The sequence below is a fragment of the Dendrobates tinctorius genome, unplaced genomic scaffold, assembly GCF_039654945.1.
Source record: "Dendrobates tinctorius isolate UK_male_01 unplaced genomic scaffold, ASM3965494v1 ptg000062l, whole genome shotgun sequence".
In the NCBI taxonomy this organism is placed as follows: domain Eukaryota; kingdom Metazoa; phylum Chordata; class Amphibia; order Anura; family Dendrobatidae; genus Dendrobates; species Dendrobates tinctorius.
Window position 1 is genome coordinate 3,372,682 of NW_027361730.1, and position 24,481 is coordinate 3,397,162.

Here is a 24,481-nt window from a genome sequence, read left to right on the forward strand (position 1 = left end):
GCCGTATAAAATGCGAAGGCGACGTAATCCCAACTGTAGCCAAAGAAAGCTTCCTGCAAAAAGCTCTCCCCATAGGCATAATCCGACAAGCGAAATTAAGCTTGCCAAGTAATGATTGAACCTCTCTCAACGTTGCCTTCTTCAAACCACATATCCGGTTTACCGTAGCCCTCATATCCAACACTTTATCCTCTGGGATCCTACATTCCATTGTGACGGAATCAATCTCGATACCCAAGAAACTTAGTGAGGTGACTGGACCCATGGTTTTCTCTGCCGCCAATGGGACTCCAAATTTATTTGCCACGCTCTCCATTGTGTGAAGCAAAACGGAACAAGCATTCGACTGTGCTGAACCCATGAACAAAAAATCATCTAGATAATTAATACAGGAGCTAAGCCCAGACACTTCCTTAACCGTCCATTCCAAAAATGTGCTAAACGTTTCAAAATACGCACATGACAGCGAAGACCCCATTGGCAAACAACGATCAACATAAAACCCCCCATTCCAAAAACACCCCAACAAATGCATGCTGTCCGGGTGAACCGGTAGCAGGCGAAAAGCCGCTTCAATGTCTGTCTTTGCCAACTGAGCTCCTTGGCCGCACTCCCTGACCCAAGTCAACGCCAAATCAAATGATGTGTACGAAACTGAACACATTTGCGGGTCAATCCCATCGTTAACCGTCAAACCCTTTGGGAATGAGAGGTGATGTATCAACCTGAATTTGTTAGGCTCTTTTTTTGGCACTACTCCCAATGATGAAACTCTCAAATTATCCACTGGCAGATCCAAACAGTCCAGCCATTCTACTTAAAGCCACTTCTTTATTCAATTTTTCCGTGACCACTTCAGGGAATTCTCTGGCCGACTTTAAATTCTTGGTTGACAACTTCAACTCAACATCAACAAAGGGGATCCGAAACCTGTCCCTAAATCCCTCGCGTAATAAGACCACCGCCTCCTTGTCTGGGTACTTATTTAGATAACGATCCATCTCTGACAGGCGTACTGGAGTCACCCCTTTTTTCAATCCCGTCAGACCCTCTTTGCTTCCCTCCCCTAAAGCACTTTGCTGCCCCGTGACTACCTCAACATGAAGAACATTCATGTTTGAACTTACATTTTGTCCCGAATTTACATGCGCCATCGTTAAAGGAAAAGCACAGTCCCTTCTGCAATGCCACCGAGTGCCCTGACTGTCCCGAGCCCCCGGTGGCCCCGGAAAAAAGTTGCGATCCCTGCCCTGATCTGACCGGAGCCGTTACTCTCATCCATAGTGCTATGTCCTTATGGTCCCAGCGGATGCTAGATCTAACTGCTTTCCGCTGGCGGAATTGTTCGTCATACCTAAGCCAACCTTGATCCCCATAAACTCTATAAGCCTCCCCAATTGCGTCCATATAGCAAAAAAGGGATGAACAATTCTTCGGTGATTTTTTCCCAATCACGCTAGCTAGTATAGCAAATGCCTGCAACCAATTGGAAAATGTTCGGGGGATGAGCCGAAACCTCCTTTTTTCTTCATCCTCTTTATTTGAGTCATCCCTCCGAACCCTGTCCAAATTAAAGCGATCCAATGGGAGTAACGAAAAAATTTCCACGTATTCCCCCCTCCATATCTTTTCCCTAACCTCTTGTTTCAAGTGTGCCCCCAAAGGCCCTTCAAAACAAACGTACACTTCCCCTTTCACGGCATCATCCAGGTGCACAGCTTCATCTTTCTCCTTCTCACCCCCCTCGCCTATAGATCCTCTTCCCACTGACTCGTCCCCCACCAATGCTTCCCTCGTCGCTGTGCCTGTTATTGTACCTAATGAACCCGGCGGCCCATTATTCCCCAATAACGGACCCGTCGGCACACTATTCTCCAATAGCCCACTGTCCCTTGCCGAACCTACCCAAGCTGACAGTGGTGACGATTTCCCCTGACTTCTCCCCACTTCCCATGACCTAACCAATTCCCTCAAACCTTGGAAAAACATACCCATGCCAACACTAGCCCCCCCCGCAGACGATTCCCCTCGCGCATTTACATCAGAGGCTAATGACGGCTGCAAGTAAGCTATGGAGGTCCTCTCATCTAGCTGCCTGGGTGCTGTGTTCCCAGCGGCCGCCGATCTGGGGTCCTGATGTGCTTGGTCCTTGCTTGATGTCCTCCTGCTCCTGGGAATCGCATCCGCCGGAGCTCCATACAGCCGACCAGGACTGACCGCTGCGTCCACCGTTGTTACCATTCGCTGTAGTGATGTGTCTCGTCCCCTTGACAGCGGAGGGTGCGCAGAGTGCTGTCTAGGGGCCATGAAACCCATCGCCCCCCTCCCAGCTGCAGCATCTCCCCCGTCAGGCAGAAAACCCCCTCTGATATTCAGCACCCTTACCCTCCCCCCCTGCCCTGTCCCACACAGGCATATCCCCTTGCCCGTCTCCCTGATTCACAGCAGCAGCAGCCAGAGGGTGGGCGGGTCTATTACACTGCCTCTCACCGACTGCTCTGCGTTCTAATGCCTGCACCCCTGGAGTCCTCTCGCTCAGCCGTGCAGCAGGGGGCACGCTGGGTGGTCCTGATTCCTCTGCGCTCCCGTCCCCGAGCGCAGCCGCTGTGTTGGCGGATCCTCCTCTCCGGCTCCCGCGTGAAGGCACCGTATAAACCGGCCCCCATGCTCCCTGATGATCCCGACGAGCAGGGCCCGTTCCTGGCTGGGCACCAGCCGCACCTGCTCCCGGCTCCCCAGCGGCCATAGACATACGTGTCGTGGGTGAAGCCGACACCTCCCCCCGCTGCAGGTCCCGCCTCGACACAGGATTCCTCCTGGCTTTCGCTCCGCGTGCCCTAGGCCTGCGGCACGAGGCCCCAGGCAGAGGGTCCACGGAGGGGCTCCTTACACGGCACCGAACTCGGGGGGTTACCTCTGGGCTGAGGCGCTCCGGAGGCCTAGCTCTCCGAGGCCGTCGCCCGTCGCCCTGGCTCTGAGGCTGAGTGGTCCCTCCATCTTGCAACAGGCCTTGTAGGGAAGCCTGTAGCCATCCTGTGCCCCAGGAGCTCGCAGCAACTCTCAGCTGCTGAAGGATCGCTTCAACGTCCATGTTTCAGGTAAGATCACAGCTTGTTTCACTGTGATGGGGCACCTAAAATGGTTGCCCCACTAAAATGGCTGCGCCCCCTTATAGATCTCCCCTTAACTCCCCCCTTGTGACCCCTCCTACCACCCCGAAGCCCCGTCCCCTTCCTATTCTTCAAACCTTTAACCCCTTCCTTACCGAAACCCCTTATATATAACCTTTCCTACAGTTCCCCTCAACCCTGTCATGTCGTCCTCCCTTCAATGGCCTGCGGCCAGTACGGCCTCACTCAAGCGGCAGTAAAAACCCACCCTGACAGAACGCTAGCAGCAGGGCAGGCCAGGAGCTCCAAGGCGTAGAGAGCCCGTTCATGCCACGTGGTCCAGCTTGGATACCCAATAATTAAAAGGCACAAAGAAATCACGGAGAACTTTTGTACAGTCTGCAAGGTACTCCCTCATCATCTTCACAAACATTGCACCCCTTGCCTCTGTGTCGACACGATGGGAGGGTCTGAGAAAATTGTCCCAGAACTGTACTTCTGTCTCTCTTGCTTGGACTCCTTGGTTGTACAACAAACTCTGATGTCTGCTGCCAGCGTTCTCACATGGAAATTTTTTCAGTAATTCCGCTACAAGGGCCCTCTGGTACAGAAACATTTTTGTACACCTCTCTGCCTCTGGAAGAAGAGATTGAAAGTTCTCCTTGTAGCGTGGGTCTAGAAGTGTCACCAACCAGTAATGAGTGTCACCAAAAAGTTTGATAATGCGAGGGTCATGGGAAGCACAGCGCAACATAAAGTCAGCCCAATGCGTCCCAGACTGCTAACAGGCAACACTTCCGTGTCGTCACCAAGGGGACGACTGACCATGCTGTCCTCCTCCTCCTTGTCCTCAGGCATACAACACTTACAACGAATCTCAGTAAGACCATAGTACAAACATGATTGTAAATAACTTCCTGTAAATACACCCCTGTATTTTTAAGCTCCCCCACCTCATTTTAGATTGTAAGTTGTCACGAGCAGCATTGTTTTGTTTGGGTTAAATTTTTGCTATCGTTGTTACTTAGTGTAGATTGTAAGCTGTCATGAGCAGGGCAGTTTTATTTGAGTTTAATTATTGGATTATTGTTATCGTTGTTATTTAGGACTTTTGTGTTTGAAACTGTTAAACTGTTAATATGTTTTCGCTGTATAATAACTTTCAATATTCAAATTAAAACACAGATAAGCAGGATGGAGACGTTACTTATGGTATCATTGACGCTCACCCTCTTGGTGGAGTCCTCAAAGTTTTGGAGGATGGTACACATGTCAGACATCCATGTCCACACCTCAGATGTTATGTGTGAAGACAGAACTGAATACCGACAACCTTGTTGATGCTGGTAGATTAGTCACCAACTGCCCTCTCCTGCTCAGAAATCCTTTCCAACATCTGCAGTGTAGAGTTCCAATGCCTGGGGACATCACACACCAGTCGGTGAGCCAGAAGCTGCAAGCGATGCTGAATCATGGCAAGGGGGGATGAAGCTGTAGCTGACTTTCTAAAATGGGTATGCTGAGCGTTGTACTTTTCCTAGCAGATCTGGCAGCTCTGTGTCGCTTTTCAGAAAACATTGACCAATGAGGCTAAGCGCATGAGCCAGGCATAGCACGTGTGTGATCTCGCCTCGCCACAGAGCAGCCACCAGTTTCCAGCCATTGGCACACAACCATGCCTGGCTGTGGGTTCTGCGGTGTCAGCCAACGATCTGCCTGCTCTTTCAGTGCAGTCCATAACTCTTCATTATTCTGCAATTTGTCACCTAAGCATATTAGCTTCAGCACAGCCTGTTGCCGCTTTAATGAGGCAGTGCTGCAGTGCTTCCAGCTTGTGACTGATGTGCAACTTTTGGAGATGGAGGCTGAAGAGGAGGCGAAGGAGGAGGAGGTGCAAGAGCTGCAGACTGGGGGGCAACCCAGATTGACGTAGGGCCCACAATACACAGGGTTGGGAGGACGTGCACCATACAAAAGTCGGAGTAGGTCCCGGCTTCCACTATGTTAACCACTGTGCCCTCAGTGAGATGTACCATCCCTGACCACATGCACTTGTCCAAGTGTTTGTGGTTAGGTGGACTTTACAAGTAAAAGCATTGCTGAGGGCACGGCTAATGTTATGGGACATGTGCTTGTGTAATGCCAGGACTGCACACCAGGACAAATAGTCCCACATGTTCGTGGCCTCGGGGTGATCCTCAACTCTGCCCTCTCTTTCAAGCTACATATCCAAACCCTTGCCTCCTCCTGCCCACAACTCAAAAATATTTGTGCACACCCTCATGATCTCCCGCCTAGACTATTGCAACCTTCTACTCTCTGGCCTCACCTCTAGCACTCTTGCACAACTCAAATCTATTCTAAACTCTGGTGCCTGAGTAATCCAACTGTCCTTCCGTTATTCCCCAGTCTCTCCTCTCTGCCAGATCTTCACTGCCTTCCTATTGCCCATAGGCTATAATTCAAATCCTTAACAAAGACATACAAAGCCTTCCACAACCTGTCACCTCCATACATCTGTGACATGGTCTCCCAATGTCCAACTGGGTCATGACTTCTTCTACGCTACCCCATTATTCCATCAGCAAGATATACCGTCCCTGCCCACAAGGACTTGTCCACGTGTCCGTGGTTAGGTTCACTTTCCCTGTAACAGCATTGTTGAAGGCCCAGGTAATGTGGGACACGTGCTTGCTTGTGTAATGTCGTGACAGCACACATGGAGAAATTGTGGGGGGTGGGGACCGAGTACCTTGTGATGGACACCGCCATCAGGTTGCAGACAGCTTCCGTCTACCATGAGTCGAAAATGAAACATTTTGAGCGCAAGCAGATGAGAAAGGTGTGAATTTAGTACAGTGGCGTTGGCTGCGTATTTCCGCTTGCGTTCCAAGTACTGGGGTATGCACAACTGAACGCTGCATTGGGACGTGCTTGTTAATGGTGCTAGTTGAGTTTGTGTGAAACTACTGATGCAGGGCAGGAGGCATCTTTGCATGCACCATGGACAGGGGATTGGCTTGCATTCACAACAGTGGAAGAATCAGTGGTATCACCTGCAGACACTGTTCATGGAGCCTGGTGTTCAACCAACAAAGTCGGGTGCTTTGCTGCCATGTGCCTGATCATGCTGGTGGTGGTAAGGCTGGTAGTATTGCAACCCCTGCTGATGCACACATGGCCGGTGGTGCAAATGGCCTTTTTGGGGTTATTGGCCGAGTCAAACAACAGGACTGTTAGGTTGACATTCATTGTCTCCCTCTCCCACACCACCTACTCACCTCGACTCCTGTCTTTCGGGGTTCCCCTAAGCTCAGTTCTAGGACCCCTACTCTTTTCCATCTACACCTTCGGCCTGGGACAGCTGATGTAATGGCACGGTTTGCAATATCATCCCTACGCCGATGACACGCAGATCTACCTACAGTATCTGTACCTGACATCACCTCCGTACAGACTAAATTCACACATCTTCACTCTATATCAACCTTCTTTTCTGCTCGCTTTCAAAAAGTGGACATGGATAAATCACAATACATCATCTTTCAATCATCTCACACTGAGTTGACATGAGAGCTGTGTATGCATCATTCGGTACCACTTTAGTAAGAGGGAAACTTTGCCCAAGAGAAAATGATTTTCCAGCAATTCACTGCCTTTTTTCCACATTTTTTGCAGCTGTGATCTTCATCTTCTTGGTGTGGATGTGGTAAATTTCAAAGTCGGCATCAGTACCATCATTGATCATATCTTGTAAAGAGGAAATCTGGTGTTTTCAAGGGTCGTGATTATGTACGTTTAGTGGCATTCCTTTAACAGTGTTCGTTACACTAGGACAAATAATTTTTGACTGGGACATTTGGATATTATTGGTAATATCTATTGGTGAAGATGAAGAAGCTTGTGCCACGGGTGTGTTTCTAGTAACGTACGGTGCACTTGGGTCACCCTCCCAGGGCTGTAGGGTACACGGACCGGGCCGGTATCAGCGGGATGTGTCACAGCAGCGGTGACCCGGACCGTGGCCCTGGGCGCCCAAGTAATAGGAAGATATGAATGGTGGAATGTAGTTAGATGAATAGTTTGTGACGCCACCTGTGGTGTTCGGCAAGGGAGGTGTTAAGCCGACGCTGCAGACAGATCCTCCGGGACAGATGGTGTGGTGCAGCAATGATGTTATAGCCCTCCACAAGCAGGGCTGTTGTCCCAGGGCAGTGTAGATGTGGAGACACTTAGATGGTGTAGTGTTTGGCGCAGGGGATGTAGCAGTGCCAGGCGGACGGACGCAGGAAGGAATGGAAGACACCAGGGCATGTAGTTCCAAAGCTTTACTCACAGTCTGTAGTGCCCGCTTCTGTGCCGTGTCCTCCCGGTCAGGGACTCAGTCAACCTCCAGGCAAGATGGGATGCTCCCTTCCAACACTCCGCCAACTTATGTGCCTTTTCTGAACGTCTCCTCTATAGTGCCTTTAAGTGTGAAGATCTCCTAGTACTGAGTTACACTGGAGTTCCTCCTAAACGATGTTCCCAAGAACTCTACTTGTACGGCAGACAGCTGTAGCCTGCTTTGGGAACTCTCTACTCCTGAGTCCCGGCTCTCTATCCGTGTTGCTGTTGTGCCCCAAGTCTTAGATGGGAGAAGTGCATTTACAGCCCACTACTCCACCGGTGTCTGCTGCAGAACCATTAGTGTCCATACAACCTCGGGGGACCGGGCCCCGGCTTTGTGCTTAGAACTTCTAGGCAGGTCTCTTCCTCTAACCCACGTCCTCTGTTCCCTTTTACTCCTACGTTCCGTACTTGTCTTTTCCCTTCTATAGAAGCTCAGGCTTCGGTTCAATGTCCTTCTCCTTCTTTCCTTTCCCGTGCCAGCTGGCTCAGATCACTGAGGCAGCTGCAGCACTCCTTCCTCCATCCCTCTTCCAGGGATCCCCACTCCTCTCCGAGTGGCCTTCTCTCTCAGACTCCCCGTCTGACTGAACTGAACCTCCTGTCAGACTGAACCTCTGAACTTAACTGAACCTCAATCCTGGAACCGTCCCACTCTTTTATATGTATTATCAACTCCACCCACCTCCCAGCACATTTAGTGTTCCAAGCAGGGAACCACCAAAGGTGCTCTGCTTCTCTCTAAGCAAGGAGCCGCAATGTGGTTTTGCTGAACTACTCTATTGTGTGGGGTGCGAGTGTTGGAGCGTGGTCAGGAGCCTCCAACTTACCTGGATGGTGGAGCACCACACCTTAAGAGAAGGTGCAGTACCTCTGTGGCGACTGAGCCTCAGGGGCGCCACACACTCCTCTTTCAACTTAGTTTTTCACGAGCATCCATCAGTTTGTTTGGCTTTACTCCAACACTGATCTACTTTCTATAATTCAGCATCTCAGGAACATGTTGCACTAAGCCCTTTATACAGACACGTGCGTCTTTGACAACATATTTTGGATGGGCATTTCTTAGGCCGAGTCTCACATGCGCATCTGTTACACCGATCTTCTGACGAGCATGAAACCCATTCTGGTAATTGATGGTGGCCAAACGACAAATCATTGTAGGCTGTATCCTGGATCTCTTTCCTCCCATTAGCCACTGCTGTTATTAATCATGTACGTTCCCATTCCTGTCATTACCCTGCCCCTTTTCCTGATCACTTCATCCAATGATTCATCTGTCATACTTTTAATAAAAACCTGCACCTTCCCAGTAGCAACTGCGTAGGAAACCACGTTACAATTTTGCAAGGCGGCGCCTGATTATCCCTTTTGCTTCCTTACTAGGCCTTCTTGGTGCCTGCATGGTGGCTCTCTGTACTCAGGTCTACTACCTTGTACTCTGGCTGCTTCCCAGCACGCGCTCTGCTCTGTCTTGTACCCAGTCGTGCTTCCCAGCACACGCTCTGCTCTGTCTTGTACCCAGGCGTGCTTCTCAGTACACGTCCTGCACCATCCTGTACTCTGCGTGCCCCCGTGTACACGCTGTACGCACTTCCATACCCAGCGTGCCCTGAATACACGCTTTATATATTCCTGTACCCTGTGTGCCCCAGTCTTCACCCTGCTAAACACGGTCTTTTGTGCCTCCTTCGAGCCGGCAACCTGGTTCCAGCAGTTGTGGTACTTTATTCCCCTGCACCTCCCCCTGACACTCCCTGTATAGGGAGTGGTCCTCACTAGGTCAGCTCGCCCGGGGTGGGTTGGTATCACGGCCCAGAGGGTCCTCTCCAGGAGTCGTCACGCAAACAAGGGTGGGTGGTTTTGCTGGGCGTAAAATACTTGCTATGGAAAAGGTTGAGGTGTACCACACAGGGGAACATATTTGCCAGCCAACACACTTAGTGTATGGACATTACAAGTCTAGGAGACACGCGCCTTTTTAATAGAACATTTTTTGTTAAGAGGCCCTCCTCCATGTTTCTTCCAAGGGGGGATTGGGGTTATTGAGGTGCATATGACTTGGTAGCAGGGCAGGCCTTGCAGTCAATGCAACATTTTTTATGGAAGCCATCATGGACATCTCGTGAAAGGGGTATTGGGATGAATTGTAATTCTTGGAAGCCCAGCCACTCACTGCATAGGCTATAACAGTTTAGGAGACCCACTGACTGTTTAATAATGGCCCTTTAAGCAGATTAATGCTGCCTGATGCCCCTGTAAAAATAGGCTCTAAGAATTTAAGAGTCCCTCCTTTATAAATGAAACAAGATATATCTGCTTAGGCCTCTTTCACTCTTCAGTTTTTTACAATCAGTCACAATCCGCCAGGTTTTGAAAAAAACGGATCCTCAATTTTCTTTTGAGGATCCGTTTTTTTCCCCATTGACTTTCATTAATGGCGGATTGTGACGGATTGCTGTCCGTTGTATCCGTTTTTTTTGAGGATCCGCCAAAAGTTTCTGTCCGTCAACATCCTCAAAGATTTGAAAAGGGAGCTTGTAACGTTTTTTTCTCTGGCGGATCCTCCAGACACTCATTTAACCCGAAATTCTGTCTGGGTGCTGGACAAAAAAAATTCATTCTCTCTCTCTCTCTCTCTCTCTTTCTCCCAGCGTTTCCTTTAAATTTCCTCATTTTCAGGATCCGTCTGAAAACGGATCCTGTGGCATCCGTTCACATCAGTTGACAACGGATCCGCTTGTCTGACTTTTTGGCGGATTTGAACTGATGCAAAAAACTGAAGTGTGAAAGAGGCCTTGTGTCACACACCACATGGCCAGCTAGGGTTGAAAAATTTTACAATGACATTTCCCAGTGAATGCATTTGTTTTGGTTGAAAGCAATGTTAAAGTTGAAAAACGCTTCAAAAACGTGGCATCTGAACATAGCTCAAGTGGGGGAGAAACATTTTGGTCTGGGGTTATTTATTTTGCCTTATATACAAGTCATTAACATGGAAAGGATGTACCTTAACACATTTCACAGCAAAATCCGTTTTGGTATGTTTTTTTTTGGTGCACCGGTAGAAATGGCATGAAACTCTGAAAAAATTGTTAACGCTGTGAACTAGGAGTCAGGAATGCTTCCAGGGGCGATCCCCATGATGTCCCTGTGTCATTTGAGCAGTGTTTCCATCATTTTCTGATGTTTTAGACCTTAAAAGGACCCCCTGGGGAAATTGCGGTAAAAATGCTCAGGTCTCCCATAGACTTACATTGGGCTCGTTGTTCTGTCCGAGTACCCGAGTATTCCAATTTACTCGACCTGAGCATGAGCTCCCGAACATTTTAGTGCCTGCCCATCACTAATAAATACCTTTCTTCCTTATAACTGGTCAAATTACTCTTCTCCAGTTCTAGTCGCCTTTGCAGCTCCTTTAAGCCTTGGACTGCTGTCCATGACTTTTTTCCCTCCTTACAGGAACAGCTGCTCTCTTCATTCCTATAAATGAGTTAAATAGTTTAGATTTAACAAGAGAACTGTCTGAAGTTTGAAAGCAGCGTTTGCTAAAAACAAGTTCAGTATGGTCAACTGATCGACATATAGTACTATATATTTGTGCAGTATCGCAATGTGTAAGAGTACAAAGACACCAATTAGTATCATCCCCCCACAACTCTTACATAACTGTTAAAGGTGTGGTTTGATGAAAACAAGTTATCACCTATCCTCAGCATAGCTGATAACTTATCAATAGGATTCTCAGCAATGTAGCTACCAGGGAGGGAAGATGGGTCAGTCTCCCCGGGTCCTGTGCACTGAGAGCCCACCCAGACCTACCGCTACCCTTAAATTTAACAGTTTAGCTGTGCGGTAGAGATGGGAGATATGATCTCTTTGCACTACCACTCTCCTTTCTATAGACCGCAGGTCACATTCTTCCTGCAGTCTACAGAACTATAGGGTGATGCACACGTAACACTCATCTGTTGTATATGCTCATGTGAGTGAGCCCTAAACTGAGTGACTGTGTGAAGGACTGCAGGAAGTGCTGCTATCTGTTATGCTGACGGAAGCAGGATTTCACTATGCACAGAGCCAATTAGGGTTCTCAATTTCTAAAAAAAGGCAAAATGAAAGCATCTGACATTTGCAGTACAAAAGGAAAGTGGAAACCATTTTTGCGTCCCTGAAAGGGTGCTTGGTGAACCTTACTGGGGAGAAAATTGATATAGTACACACTTGATAGGAGATTTAGATTGTGAGCCCCAATACCAACAGTGATGATAATGGCTTTAAAGCAATACAAAATATGTTAACGCTATATACCGTATTTTTCGGATTATAAGACGCTTCGGATTATAAGACGCACCACAAAGAAAAATAGGAAAAAAACTTTTTTTTAAATAAAATGGTGGTGCTTCTTATAATCCATGTGTCTTATTGCTTACCGGAGGTGGTGGCTGTGGTGAAATGGGGTCCCAGGGTCGCTGCTGGAGGAGGCAAGAGTGGAGCGTTGCTGCATGCCGCAGGCTGGGATGAGGGGGTGGTCTGATGTGCGGCACGCTGCTGAGGGTGTCCGGTGCTGTGGCTGTGCTATGTCCGATGCTACTGAGATCTCATCTCCTGAGATCTTAGTACTGAGATCTCCATCTGCGCATGCGCCGTCCCCCGGCTGCCATTTTCCCAGAGTCCACCACACAGGAAACCAATGAACTGTGGGGGCTCTGGCCTTTCACAAAATTTCAGCAGAGCCCCTTGTAGCACCTCCGGACACAGCGCAGCAGCACCGGACACAGCGCAGCACCAGCACCGGACACCTCCAGCAGCACTGGACACCACGCCACGCCGATAAGGTATATCCGCATTATAAGACGTACCCCCATTTTCCCCCCAAATTTGGGGAGAAAACTTATAATCCGAAAAATACGGTAATCAAGTACAATAATAATAAATCCTATGCCATTATGGGTCTGATTTAAAACAAGTTAAATATGGATACTACTTGCGTCTAATACATTGTAATTATCATTATCCCACTATGGACTGGAACAATGAATCTTAAATCAGATGTAAATTGTCACTTCTCTGGAAAGGATTATAATGTGGATGTTGCTGCCTTCCGGTTAATTATAATTGTCACAGGTTACGTACCTGGCTTCAGTGTGACGTAGGACACAGTGAGCTACTAGATTTGCATGGCTGGAAGTAATGGTTGGCTGAGTCTAGCATGACCCCTGCCTCCCTGGACATGTGCAGTGTATGGTCTCAGTGTGCATTGTCAGGGATGTAGAGATTTGCAAAGACAACACATTTGCAAATCATGTCACTCAGGCCCAATGACCAGGATAACATGACTACTAAGATGATTAGTCTGATAAAAGTAATGACACCTCGACTACTCAGCCCCTAATTAGCATATCACAGGCCAAGTTATAAAATTGATTTTATTGTGATAGTCAATGCAATAAGCCACCAATAGGCTTTTGCTAGAAAGTATATTAAGAGCTGAATAAAGACATGAGGCTAGTTTGGCGGCTCGGGGAAGCTGACACAATCAATTTAAGATATAGATTGTTGAAATTATTAGACACGTGCCCGCTCTGTTGATTTTAATACTCCTTTGTATCATATGAAGTGTAATTAATAAAGTAATTTATTTTTATATAGATAGTCATTTTTCCTGCAGTTGCTTTTATTTTTTTTTATTAATAATAAATAATATTTCAGGGCAGGCCTGAACAACATATCGCATGTAAGAGCTGGGAAACACCAGCATTGAATACATTTGAAAATTTGGGGGCTGGCACAGAAAGAGGAGCGCTTGTGAGCCCCCGCCCCAATGTGCAGTGACGTGATGAGGTCAGCATGAGTGGTTCTGATCCCGTACACCTGTAGCAATCCAAAACATCCTTCATGGCTATCTTTAAACTTAAAATTACTCAAAACCTAGTGATTTGAGATCAGGATGAGGAATTGGCGAGTTTCTGATCCAAAAACTCAGTTTAATGTAACGTGTGTGCACACTGATTCTTTTTCAGCAGAAATGGAGAATAAACTGTCCAGATTCTCCAACAATATTCAAAACTTGGTTCTGGTAAAGTATTAACCCCTTCACCTCCCAAGTCTGTTTTCATCTTCATGACCAGGCCAAATTTTAGAATTTTGACCAATGTCAGTTTATGTGGTAATAACTTGCTTCAACAGATCACACTAATTCTGAGACAGTTTTCTCATGACATATTGTACTTCATGATAGTGGAGTGATAACATTTGTTCAATATGACTTGCATTTATTTGTGAAAATAGCAGAAATTTTCAAAACTTAAATCTTATGCCCTTAAGCCAGAGATGTACGTCACACAAAATAGTTAATAAATAACATTAACCACATGTCTACTTTACATCTGCATAATGTTTAAAACATATTTTTTTTGCTAGGAAGTCAGAAGGGTTAAAATTTGATCAGCAGCTTCCCATTTTCCCAACAAAATTTACTGTGCGGGGCATATATGACAGAAAATACCCATAGGCGACATGATTCTAAAATCTGCACCCCTAAGGCTATGTGCCCACGTTAGTGTTTTTTAACGCTCAGAAAACCAGACTTCTTCCCAGATAATGCGCAATTTATTTCCACGCGTTTTTTGCACAAAAACCGAGCATTTTTGATGCGTTTTTTTCCGCGTGTTTTCTAGGAACATTGGAAACAGCTAAAAATGTGGACCTATGCGGAAAATAATGATCATGCTGCATTTTTTAGCCGCTAAGCGTTTTCTGAGCGGAAAAAAACGCATGCATTGGCACAAGAAGCCCAAAATGCATTAAATTGAATGGGAAGCTTCTTTTAACCATTTCTGAAGCGTCTGATCTGGCAGAAACGCTTCAAAAATGCAACGTGGGCACACAGCCTTAAAGTCCTCAAAACTAGATTTAAGAAGTTTATTAACCTTTCCGGTTAATGCTTCACAGGAATTAATGCAATGTGGAAGAAAAAAATGAACATTTTACTTTTTCACAAAAATATTACTTTAGCCTGAAAATGATTCATTTTATCAAGGAAAACAGGGGAAATTAGACCCCAAAATTTATTGTGCAATTTCTCTTGAGTATGGGGAAAAACTACTGTTTGGGTGCATGGCAGGGTGTTATGAGCTCATTTTCTCCTTCACCTTTGATGTCCGATGAACTCCCTCTGCTGGTGAAAGGAGGTAGTGAAATTGATTTGGATGGGAAAAACCTGTCATCTGAACAGGTGGAGTGTGATTGGACATCCAGAATCTCTGAGTGGATATAAGGCTGCCGACGCCCTGCTGGGTTGCTGGTGATCCTCTCTGCTCTGAGCTCTGGCCTCCAGTGTAGTCCTGTCTACTAAAGCTAAGTTTTTGCTCTGCTATTGTTCCATGAGATTTTGTCTGGTTTACTTAGTGTTTGTGTTCAGCCAGCCCTGGTTGGGACTGGCTGAACTCCATTTTTGTCTCTGATCAGTTGATCTCTTTGCTCTGTTTTCAGAATATACCTGAGTGCTGATATAGTGATTTTGAAGTCTAGTGACTTCAGGGCTTTTTCTATCAGACGTGTTGGACATTATTTTTTGGCAAGGTTTTTGCGTGATTGCAGACAGTTGCTTTTCTTTCCTGTCCTATCTAGTTAGTGAAGGCCCCATCGTTTGCTCAGCCTGTCTTTCTGTCTGTGTTTGTGTTTTCATCTGTTTTCACCCTCAATACATGTTGGGGGCTGTCTTTTGCTTTGGGGTCTGCTCTGGGGCAGTTTAGATTTCCCCTTTCTTTCTTTAGGTTTATTTAGTTCTCCAGCTGTAAACAAGGTGTCTAGGACCACCGTAGGAACACCCCATGGCTACTGTTAGTTGTTGTGAATAGGATCAGGGGTCTGCAATCCGCTAGCTACCAAGCTCTCCAGTTTTCTGGACTTAGCTTGTATTTTTGTTTTTTCCTCCTCCGGTGACTCATTCATAACAGAATCACCAGCCATACCGCAGATTCTAGGGTACTTAATAGCAGGAAAGAATTGTAAAGAAAAAAAAAAAGAAAAAAGGTGTCGGAATTTTTTTTTTATGTATATTTTTTCCTCTTTTTCTCTGGGGCCGTAGGCGGAATTTTCTTATTGGAGATTAAGCAATTGTCTGAGTGTGTGGAGCATCTGGCTGCTGAAGTGCGTGGAATTTCCGCCTATCTTGCTCATTCACATGCTGCTGAACCAAAAATTCCTACTCCTGATGTGTTTTTTGGGAATCGGTCTAAATTTTTGAATTTTAAGAATAATTGTAAATTATTTCTTGCCTTGAAGCCTAACTCATCGGGAGCTCTGCGCAGCAGGTTAAAATTGTCATCTCTTTGCTGCGCAGCGATCCCCAGGATTGGGCGTTTTCTTTGACACCTGATGATCCTATTCTAACTAATGTGGATGCATTTTTTCAAGCCTTGGGGTTGTTGTATGATGAACCCAATGCTATTGATCAAGCTGAGAAAGCCCTGTTGGCATTGAGCCAGGGTCAGGATTCTGCAGAGTTATACTGTCAAAAATTCCGAAAGTGGGCGGTCCTTATACCTGGAATGATGGTGCCTTGGCAGCTCTCTTTCGGAAGGGTTTGTCAGAAACCGTAAAAGATACTATGGTGGTATTTCCTGTTCCCTCTGGTCTTGACGATTCTATGTCATTAGCCATTCAGGTTGATCGGCGTTTACGTGAACGTAAAAGTACACGAGAAATGTTGCCACCTGTTGAACAAATGTCTAAACCTATGCAATGTGATAGAGTTTTGTCTAGGGCGCAACATCAGGAGTTCAGAAGGCGTAATAAGCTGTGTTTTTTCTGTGGAGATGCCTCTCATATGATTTCTGTCTGCCCTAAACGAGAGAAACGTTTTGCACACACATTTGCTGTGGGTGGTGTTCAACCTAAGTTTCTTCTGGCAATTACTCTGATCTGCTCCCTGTCCACATTTTCTGCTAAGGCTTTTGTGGATTCGGGAGCGGCTCTGAACCTGATGAACTTGGATTTTGCTAAACGTTGTGGGTTTCCTATGACACCTCTGCGGACGCCTATCCCTTTGAGGGGTATTGATGCTACTCCTTTGGCGAAGAATAAACCTCAGCTTTGGACCCAGGTGGTAATGCGGGTCGCCCCAGACCATCAAGAAAATTGCAGATTTTTGGTGTTGCATAATTTGCATGATACCATTGTTCTGGGATTTCCCTGGTTGCAAATCCATAATCCAGTTTTGGATTGGAAATCTGTGTCTGTGGTGAGTTGGGGTTGTCGGTGTGCTCTTGGTGACGCTCCTGTTTTCTCCACCTCTCCCCAGTCGCATGATGATCCTGACTATTTGGCTGATTTTTATGATGTATTTAGTGAGAATAAGTCTGCGTCTTTGCCTCCTCATAGGAGTTATGACTGTGCAATTGAGTTGAGCCCTGGGTGTTAATTTCCCAAGGGTGGACTTTTCAATTTATCTGTACCCGAGGACGAGGCTATGCGATCTTATATTAAGGAGTCGTTGGAGAAGGGTCATATTAGACCATCCTCTTCACCCTTGGGTGCTGTGTTTTTTTTCGTGGCCAAGAAAGATGGTTCATTAAGGCCTTGTATTGACTATCGTTCCCTCAACAAAATTACTGTTAAATATCAGTATCAGTTACCCTTGATTTCTGATCTATTCTCCAGAGTTAAAGGTGCTTGCTGGTTTACCAAGCTTGACCTCAGGGGGGCGTATAATCTTATTCGCATTAAGCATGGGGATGAATGGAAGACGGCATTTAATACTCCGGAGGGACATTTTAAGTACCTGGTGATGCCTTTTGGGCTCACTAATGCCCCTTCTGTCTTCCATTGCTTCATGAATGATATTTTCCGGGAATTTGTGGATAAATTTTTGATCATCTATCTGGATGATATTTTGATCTTTTCCAGGGATTGGGACTCTCATGTGGAACATGTTCGGACTGTGTTCCGGATTTTGAGGGAGAATGCCCTGGTATGGTAAGGGATCGTAATGCCTTTTTTGTGTACAGAGGATTTCATTTTTGGGATTTATTTTGTCTCCGTCAACTATTGAAATGGACCCGGCCAAGGTACAGGCCATTTATGATTGGGTTCAGCCCACTTCTTTGAAGGCCCTCCAGAAGTTTTTGGGTTTTGCTAATTATTATCTTAAATTTATAGCTAATTTTTCTGGTATTGCCAAACCATTGACTGATTTGACTAAGAAGGGTGCTGATGTGCTGAATTGGTCTCCAGAGGCTGTTTCTTCCTTTCAGGAGCTGAAGCGGAGGTTCACTTCTGCTCCGGTTTTGCGGCAACCTGATGTCTCACTCCCGTTTCAGGTAGAGGTGGACGCTTCTGAGATTGGTGCAGGAGCTGTTTTGTCCCAAAAAGATCCGGTAACATCTAAAATGAATCCCTGTGCTTTCTTTTCCCGAAAGTTCTCCCCATCCGAACGCAACTATGATGTGGGGAATCGGGAACTGTTAGCCATGAAATGGGCATTTGAGGAGTGGAGACATTGGTTGGAGGGAGCTAAACATCAAGTCGTGGTCCTTACTGACCACAAGAATTTGATTTACCTTGAGTCGGCCAAACGCTTGAATCCTAGACAGGCTAGGTGGGCCTTGTTTTTCACACGTTTTGATTTTGTGGTCTCTTTTCTTCTGGGCACTAAGAATGTCAAGGCAGATGCCCTCTCTAGGAGTTTCTTTGCTGATTCTCCTATTGTGACCAAGCCTGCTACCATCTTAGGTGAGGGGGTAGTTCTTTCTGCCATCTCGCCCGATTTGAGACGTGCTCTGGAGGAGTTTCAGGAGGACAAACCTGAGCGTTGTCCCATTGGAAAATTGTATGTTCCTGACCAGTGGAGGAAGAGAGTAATGTCTGAAGTTCATTGCTCCGCATTGGCTGGTCATCCAGGTATTTTTGGTACAAGAGATTTGGTGAGTCGGTCTTTTTGGTGGCCCGCCTTGTCTCGTGATGTCAGGAATTTTGTGCAGTCCTGTGGGACTTGCTCCTGGTCTAAACCTTGTTCTCGCTCTAGTGGGTTGTTGATGCCTTTTCCGGTGCCCAGGAGGCCATGGACCCATATTTCAATGGATTTTATTTCTGATATGCCTGTCTCTCAGAGAATGACTGTTATTTGGGTGATTTGTGATAGATTCTCTAAGATGGTCCATCTTGTACCACTCCCTAAGTTGCCATCTTCCTCAGAGTTGGTGCCCTTGTTTTTGCAACAGGTGGTTCGCTTGCATGGGATTCCTGAGAACATTGTGTCTGACAGAGGAGTTCAGTTTGTTTCTAGATTTTGGAGGACTTTTTGTTCCAAGCTGGGAATTCAGCTGTCCTTCTCCTCTGCGTTTCACCCTCAGACCAATGGGCAGACGGAGAGAACAAACCAGACTTTGGAGTCTTATTTGAGATGTTTTATTTCTGCTGATCAGGATGATTGGGTTTCATTTTTGCCCTTGGCCAAATTTGCTTTAAATAATAGAGCTAGTTCTGCCACTTTGATGTCACCTTTTTTTTGTAACTTTGGGTTTCATACTCGATTCTCTTCAGGGCAGGTGGAGTCTTCTGCCTGCCTAGGTGTTGACACTGTGGTGGAGAGAATGCACCAGATCTGGGACCAAGTGGTGGATAAGTTTTCTCTCTCCCAGGAAAAGGCCCAGTGGTTTTCCAACCGGCATAAGACCATTGGTCCCCGGTTTAAGGTGGGTGATATGGTCTGGTTGTCATCAAAGAATATCTCTATGAAGGTGGCTTCTCCAAAGTTTAAACCTAGATTTATTGGACCTTACAAGATTTGGGAGATTCTTAATCCGGTCTCTTTTCGATTGGCTCTTCCTGTTACATTCAAGATCCATAACGTGTTTCATAAGTCTCTGTTAAAGAAGTTTGTTGAGCCAGTAGTTCCTGTGGTGGCACCTCCTGACCCTGTATTGGTTGAAGGTAATGTGGAATATGAGGTTGAGAAGATACTGGATTCTCGTCTGGCTAGACGGAGACTCCAGTATTTGGTTAAGTGGGAGGGTTAAGGCCAGGAGGATAATTCTTGGGTCTCTGCATCCGATATTCATGCCGAAAGATTGGTTCATGCTTTTCATCGGGCCCATCCTGATTGCCCTGGTGGTGTGGATGAGGGTTCGGTGACCCCTCCTCAAGGGGGAGGTACTGTTATGAGCTCATTTTCTCTTCACCTTTGATGTCCGATGAACTCCCTCTGCTGGTGAAAGGAGGTAGTGAAATTGATTTGGATGGGAAAAACCTGTCATCTGAACAGGTGGAGTGTGATTGGACATCCGGAATCTCTGAGTGGATATAAGGCCGCCGACGCCCTGCTGGGTTGCTGGTGATCCTCTCTGCTCTGAGCTCTGGCCTCCAGTGTAGTCCTGTCTACTAAAGCTAAGTTTTTGCTCTGCTATTGTTCCATGAGATTTTGTCTGGTTTACTTAGTGTTTGTGTTCAGCCAGCCCTGGTTGGGACTGGCTGAACTCCATTTTTGTCTCTGATCAGTTGATCTCTTTGCTCTGTTTTCAGAATATACCTAAGTGCTGATATAGTGAATTTGAAGTCTAGTGACTTCAGGGCTTTTTCTATCAGACGTGTTGGACATTATTTTTTGGCAGGGTTTTTGCGTGATTGCAGACAGTTGCTTTTCTTTCCTGTCCTATCTAGTTAGTGAGGGCCCCATCATTTGCTCAGCCTGTCTTTCTGTCTGTGTTTGTGTTTTCATCGTCAATACATGTTGGGTGCTGTCTTTTGCTTTGGGGTCTGCTCTGGGGCAGTTTAGATTTCCCCTTTCTTTCTTTAGGTTTATTTAGTTTTCTGGCTGTGAACGAGGTGTCTAGGACCACCATAGGAACACCCCACGGCTACTGTTAGTTGTTGTGAATAGGATCAGGGGTCTGCAATCCGCTAACTACCAACCTCTCCGGTTTTCTGGACTTAGCTTGTATTTTTGTTTTTTCTTCCTCCGGTGACTCATTCATAACAGCAGGTGTTATGATTGAGTCACCGTAGGAGGTAAAAATAGAAATGCTAGCTAAGTCCAGAAAACCAGAGAAGTTGGCAGCTATCGGATTGCAGACCCCTGAACCTATCAACACAACTAGCAGTAGCCGTGGGGGGCTCCTACGATGCCCTAGGCCCCTCGATCACAGCCGGAGGACTACATAGCCTAAAGACAGAAAGGGAAATCTAAACTGCCCCAGAGCAGACCCCAAAGCAAAAGGCAGCCCCCCACATATAATGACGGTGAAGCAAGAAGAAAGAACAAAACACAGACAGAAAGATAGACTGAGCAAAGATGGGGCCCACGCTAGCTTAGATAGGAAAGGACAGGAAGGCTGCTGTCTGCAATCCGTGAAAAACCCTATGAAAATAAGAGCCAACCAACTGACAGTAAAAAAGGCCCTGAAGATGCTAGGCTTCAAAAAAGCTATGTCAGTACTCAGGAATATTCTGAAGACAGAGCAACAGGCAAAAGGAGATTCAGCTCACCCCAGCAGGGAATGGCAGAATCCAGAAAAGCAAGGAAAACAAAACACTAATGCAAAAAGGCAAAGCAGAAATCTTAGCTTTAGATGAGCAGGAATCAGACTGGTTTCCTAGAAGTCCACAGAGAAATCACCCGCAAGCCAGAAGGGTGTCGGCAGCCCTATATCCAGTCATTAACTCCACTCAGCCAGTCATCATCATCAGCCCCAGGTGTTTGACAATCAGGCTCACCACCCCTCTTCACCAGAAGAGGGAGTTCCTCGGGCCCCAGTAGTGAAGGGGAAAATGAACTCACAACAAGCAGGGCTAGGAAGTGAATGAGCACCGTTTAACTTTTTGAAGACAAAAATTGCTGGACTTGTGAGTGGACGCCATGTCGCGTTTGAAGAGCCCCTGAGGTGCCTAAACAGTGGAAACCCCCCACAAGGAACCCCATGTTGGAAACTAGACTCCATAAGGAAAGAATCTAGAAGGTATGATGAGCATCTTTATCCCCCAGGTGCTTCACAGAAGCTTATAATGTAGAATTGTGAAAATAAAAAATCTAATATTTCCCACAAAAATGTTAACTTATCTTACATTTTTTACATTTGCACAAGGTTAATAGGAGAAAAGGCACCATACAAAATTTCTTGTGTAATTTCTCCTGAGTACACCCATACCCCATACCCTCCTGAAGAAGTTAGAAAGATGAAACGTGCGTTGGGGCGACTGGAACGCTTTCTCCTATTTATTAATGTAAGTGTGGTCTTCCTGCTGTTTTTTCTTATACATGAGTTGTGTGAATTGAATTGATGCTTAGTTAGGCACAGAGAAAGATGAATGTAAATAAGTAGTCAGTAAAGCAGCTTCAGGTTGTTACCAGTCACTACAATATATGTCCTGTTTGGATATTAGTTTGGCGTCCCTCTTCATTTTATTTTGTATTTTAATCTTCAGTAGCATTGTCTTTATATTTTAATGTATTCCTTTGTGAAGATAAATAAATAAAAATTATTTTTAGAGTTTATATTCATTCTGGGTTATTTTTTAACCATTTTTTTGTAGTTCAAATCAGATACTGAAGATCAAAATAGCATTAGATAAAATTAACACCATATCAACATGTTCTGAGTTTAATTTTATTTTTTCAGATTTTGTCACAAATTCCAATCACCTGAAATTGTGTGCTGCCCCTGGGAGCTGTGACAGTACTAGCTCACTCCCCCTCTCCAGACCAAACTCTGCCAGCATCTTCAGCTCATTCATATTCTGATCTTTCTGCTCATTGTTCATGGAAGCCCAGGTCTGTGATCCTGCCATTGACAGCACATATTACATACATGGCCAGTAACATCATAGACTGTGACTTATCAGTAATATATTATGTGATGAGATTTTAATGTGCGTTAGTGCACATACCATAGTGAGCTTGTAACATATCACAGAACAGCTTCTCATTTAGTGCAGCGTATTTGTCATCTACAGCCTGGCTTAGATCCATTTGATTAATAAGGATGTAATCTCTTGCATGGGTTGTCCCCTCGGCAGCTCTGACTATGACTTCAAAGCCCCCATTATCCCATCTGAAATAGAACAAAAACATCAAAGTGAAAAATAATGTCTCGAGAAGATACAGTTACAATCAAAATTATTCAACCTCCATTGTAAATTACATTTATTGGCAAAATCTGTCTATCACCCTTCTTGTGTCTTCTGTTCAGCAGCTGATCTAAGACTAACATCCTCCATAATCGTAACTTCACACCTCCGTCTACAAGACATCTCTCATGCTGCACTTGTTTTCTAGAATGCACTACCCCAAACAATCCTATTAATATCTAGCCCGTATGTTTTTACGCATGCTTTAAAAGGTATTATCAAGGAGCCTTACATAACTTAGAATATATGATATAAAACCAACCTTTATTAAAGTCTAGATATAAGACGACACTACCACACACAAAAACAATTAACCGTGTCACCTACTTTACCCTACACTGAGGGATCCTGATATCAAAACTGCCTAGCAGCGGAGGTTGGCACCCTAAACATATACGAGATTGGCGCCCCCGCTCCACGATGGCTGTACCCTAAAGCTCCTAGATAGCCCTGTATGAGTGCAGCAGACAACTATTCACTCAACCAGGAAAGGAAAATATAGGGGTTGCCACAATGATGATTGCTAGGTAGACAACAATAGAAAAAAGTGCAAAAGAGAGTGCAATTGACAAGACAATAAAGTGACATGTGCAAACAATTGAGTACCTGACTAACTGTTCCCTGAATCTGTAAACCTTCCTATCAGCGGAGGTTGGCACCCTACTGGTCAGCGGAATGGCGCCCCCGCTCCATGATGGCTCACCCTAAATCAGCCTTTATATTGCTTGATAACTCCACATTAGGGTGAAGAAAAATTGAAGGCATTATGACATAATGATATGACATGACATAATGAATATTCAAATCAAATATACTGATAACAGAAAAGGGGTACTCAAGCTTTTTGATGCAGGATAGAATGAACCTCAACGCGTTTCTCCTAACAGGATCATCAGGAGGTAGATAGTTGGATGCAGTGTGGTAACTGACCATAAACCTCCCATATGTATAAATGTGGCTGCTAATTAGTAACAATCACTTCCTGTATAACCTAGAGGTCCCTGTATAATGATCTCACAAAAAGGACCAAGTGTGGATTCCATATTGGAAGTGAAGACTAATTTGCACTCTATCAACCAAAAATCATTATACATCATTGGCCAATATGCCTGTCAATCAGGAGTAAAGGAAACAGATAGACCGCCATTATTATGATGTCAGGCGTGCGCTCCATCTGGAACGCACTCAGCCTACAGCTGATGTGCAGCGCTACACACTGATTTGTCCGCAAGTGAGATCCATCTAACAGGTGGTGTTTCCTGTTCTCATTGTGCACGCCCATAGGTCGGCGTGCAACCAGAAGTGCGTCATAAGATTGACAACGGCGCATCACCACGGTTACATGAACACTTCCTGTTGCCTCAGCCATTAAGTGCGCATGCCCAGACCAGTGCCCGTGCCGGCGCATCCCAATTAAAGATCTAAATCCCCCACTATCAATAGAGGGTATAATAGCCTGACCCGCGAGTCCAATAGGGCACCAGATTGCTATCACATTATGATTCCAAAATTACGGGCGGCATATAACAGGAGGTTCACGCGATGGTTGACAAGCGCGCGTTACCATGGCAACATCATCGCTTTCTGCACTTCAGATCGTGCATGCCCAGAAAGGTGCCATAGTAGCACGTTGAAAACGTATAACACCATTAGGGGCCTCAATCTTCCTCTGTTGGTGGGGAGCACCTGAATGTGAGCCGCACGCCACAAACGGCACAATTGGCCTAATTCTGCAACATGATTCATATAGTTAGGGCAAAATTCTATAATATGAGTAATATTTAATAGCCAATTACAACAAAGCCTTTCATATGTACCAGAACCTCATGATAGATGATACTTATCCAACAAGAAAA

General features: G+C 45.7%; 1 protein-coding gene across 1 annotated transcript in view; it reads right to left on the minus strand.

Moving 5' to 3' along the window:
- Positions 1 to 24,481, minus strand: part of LOC141092857 (uncharacterized) — a 68,245-nt gene that overhangs the window by 20,704 nt on the left and 23,060 nt on the right. The window contains exons 5-7 of the mRNA XM_073579172.1: positions 22,386 to 22,549; positions 22,141 to 22,279; positions 10,857 to 10,982 (exon numbers count right to left, since the gene is read on the minus strand). Of these exons, the coding sequence (XP_073435273.1) occupies positions 10,857 to 10,982; positions 22,141 to 22,279; positions 22,386 to 22,549 (429 nt within the window). The remainder of the gene's footprint in view (positions 1 to 10,856; positions 10,983 to 22,140; positions 22,280 to 22,385; positions 22,550 to 24,481) is intronic.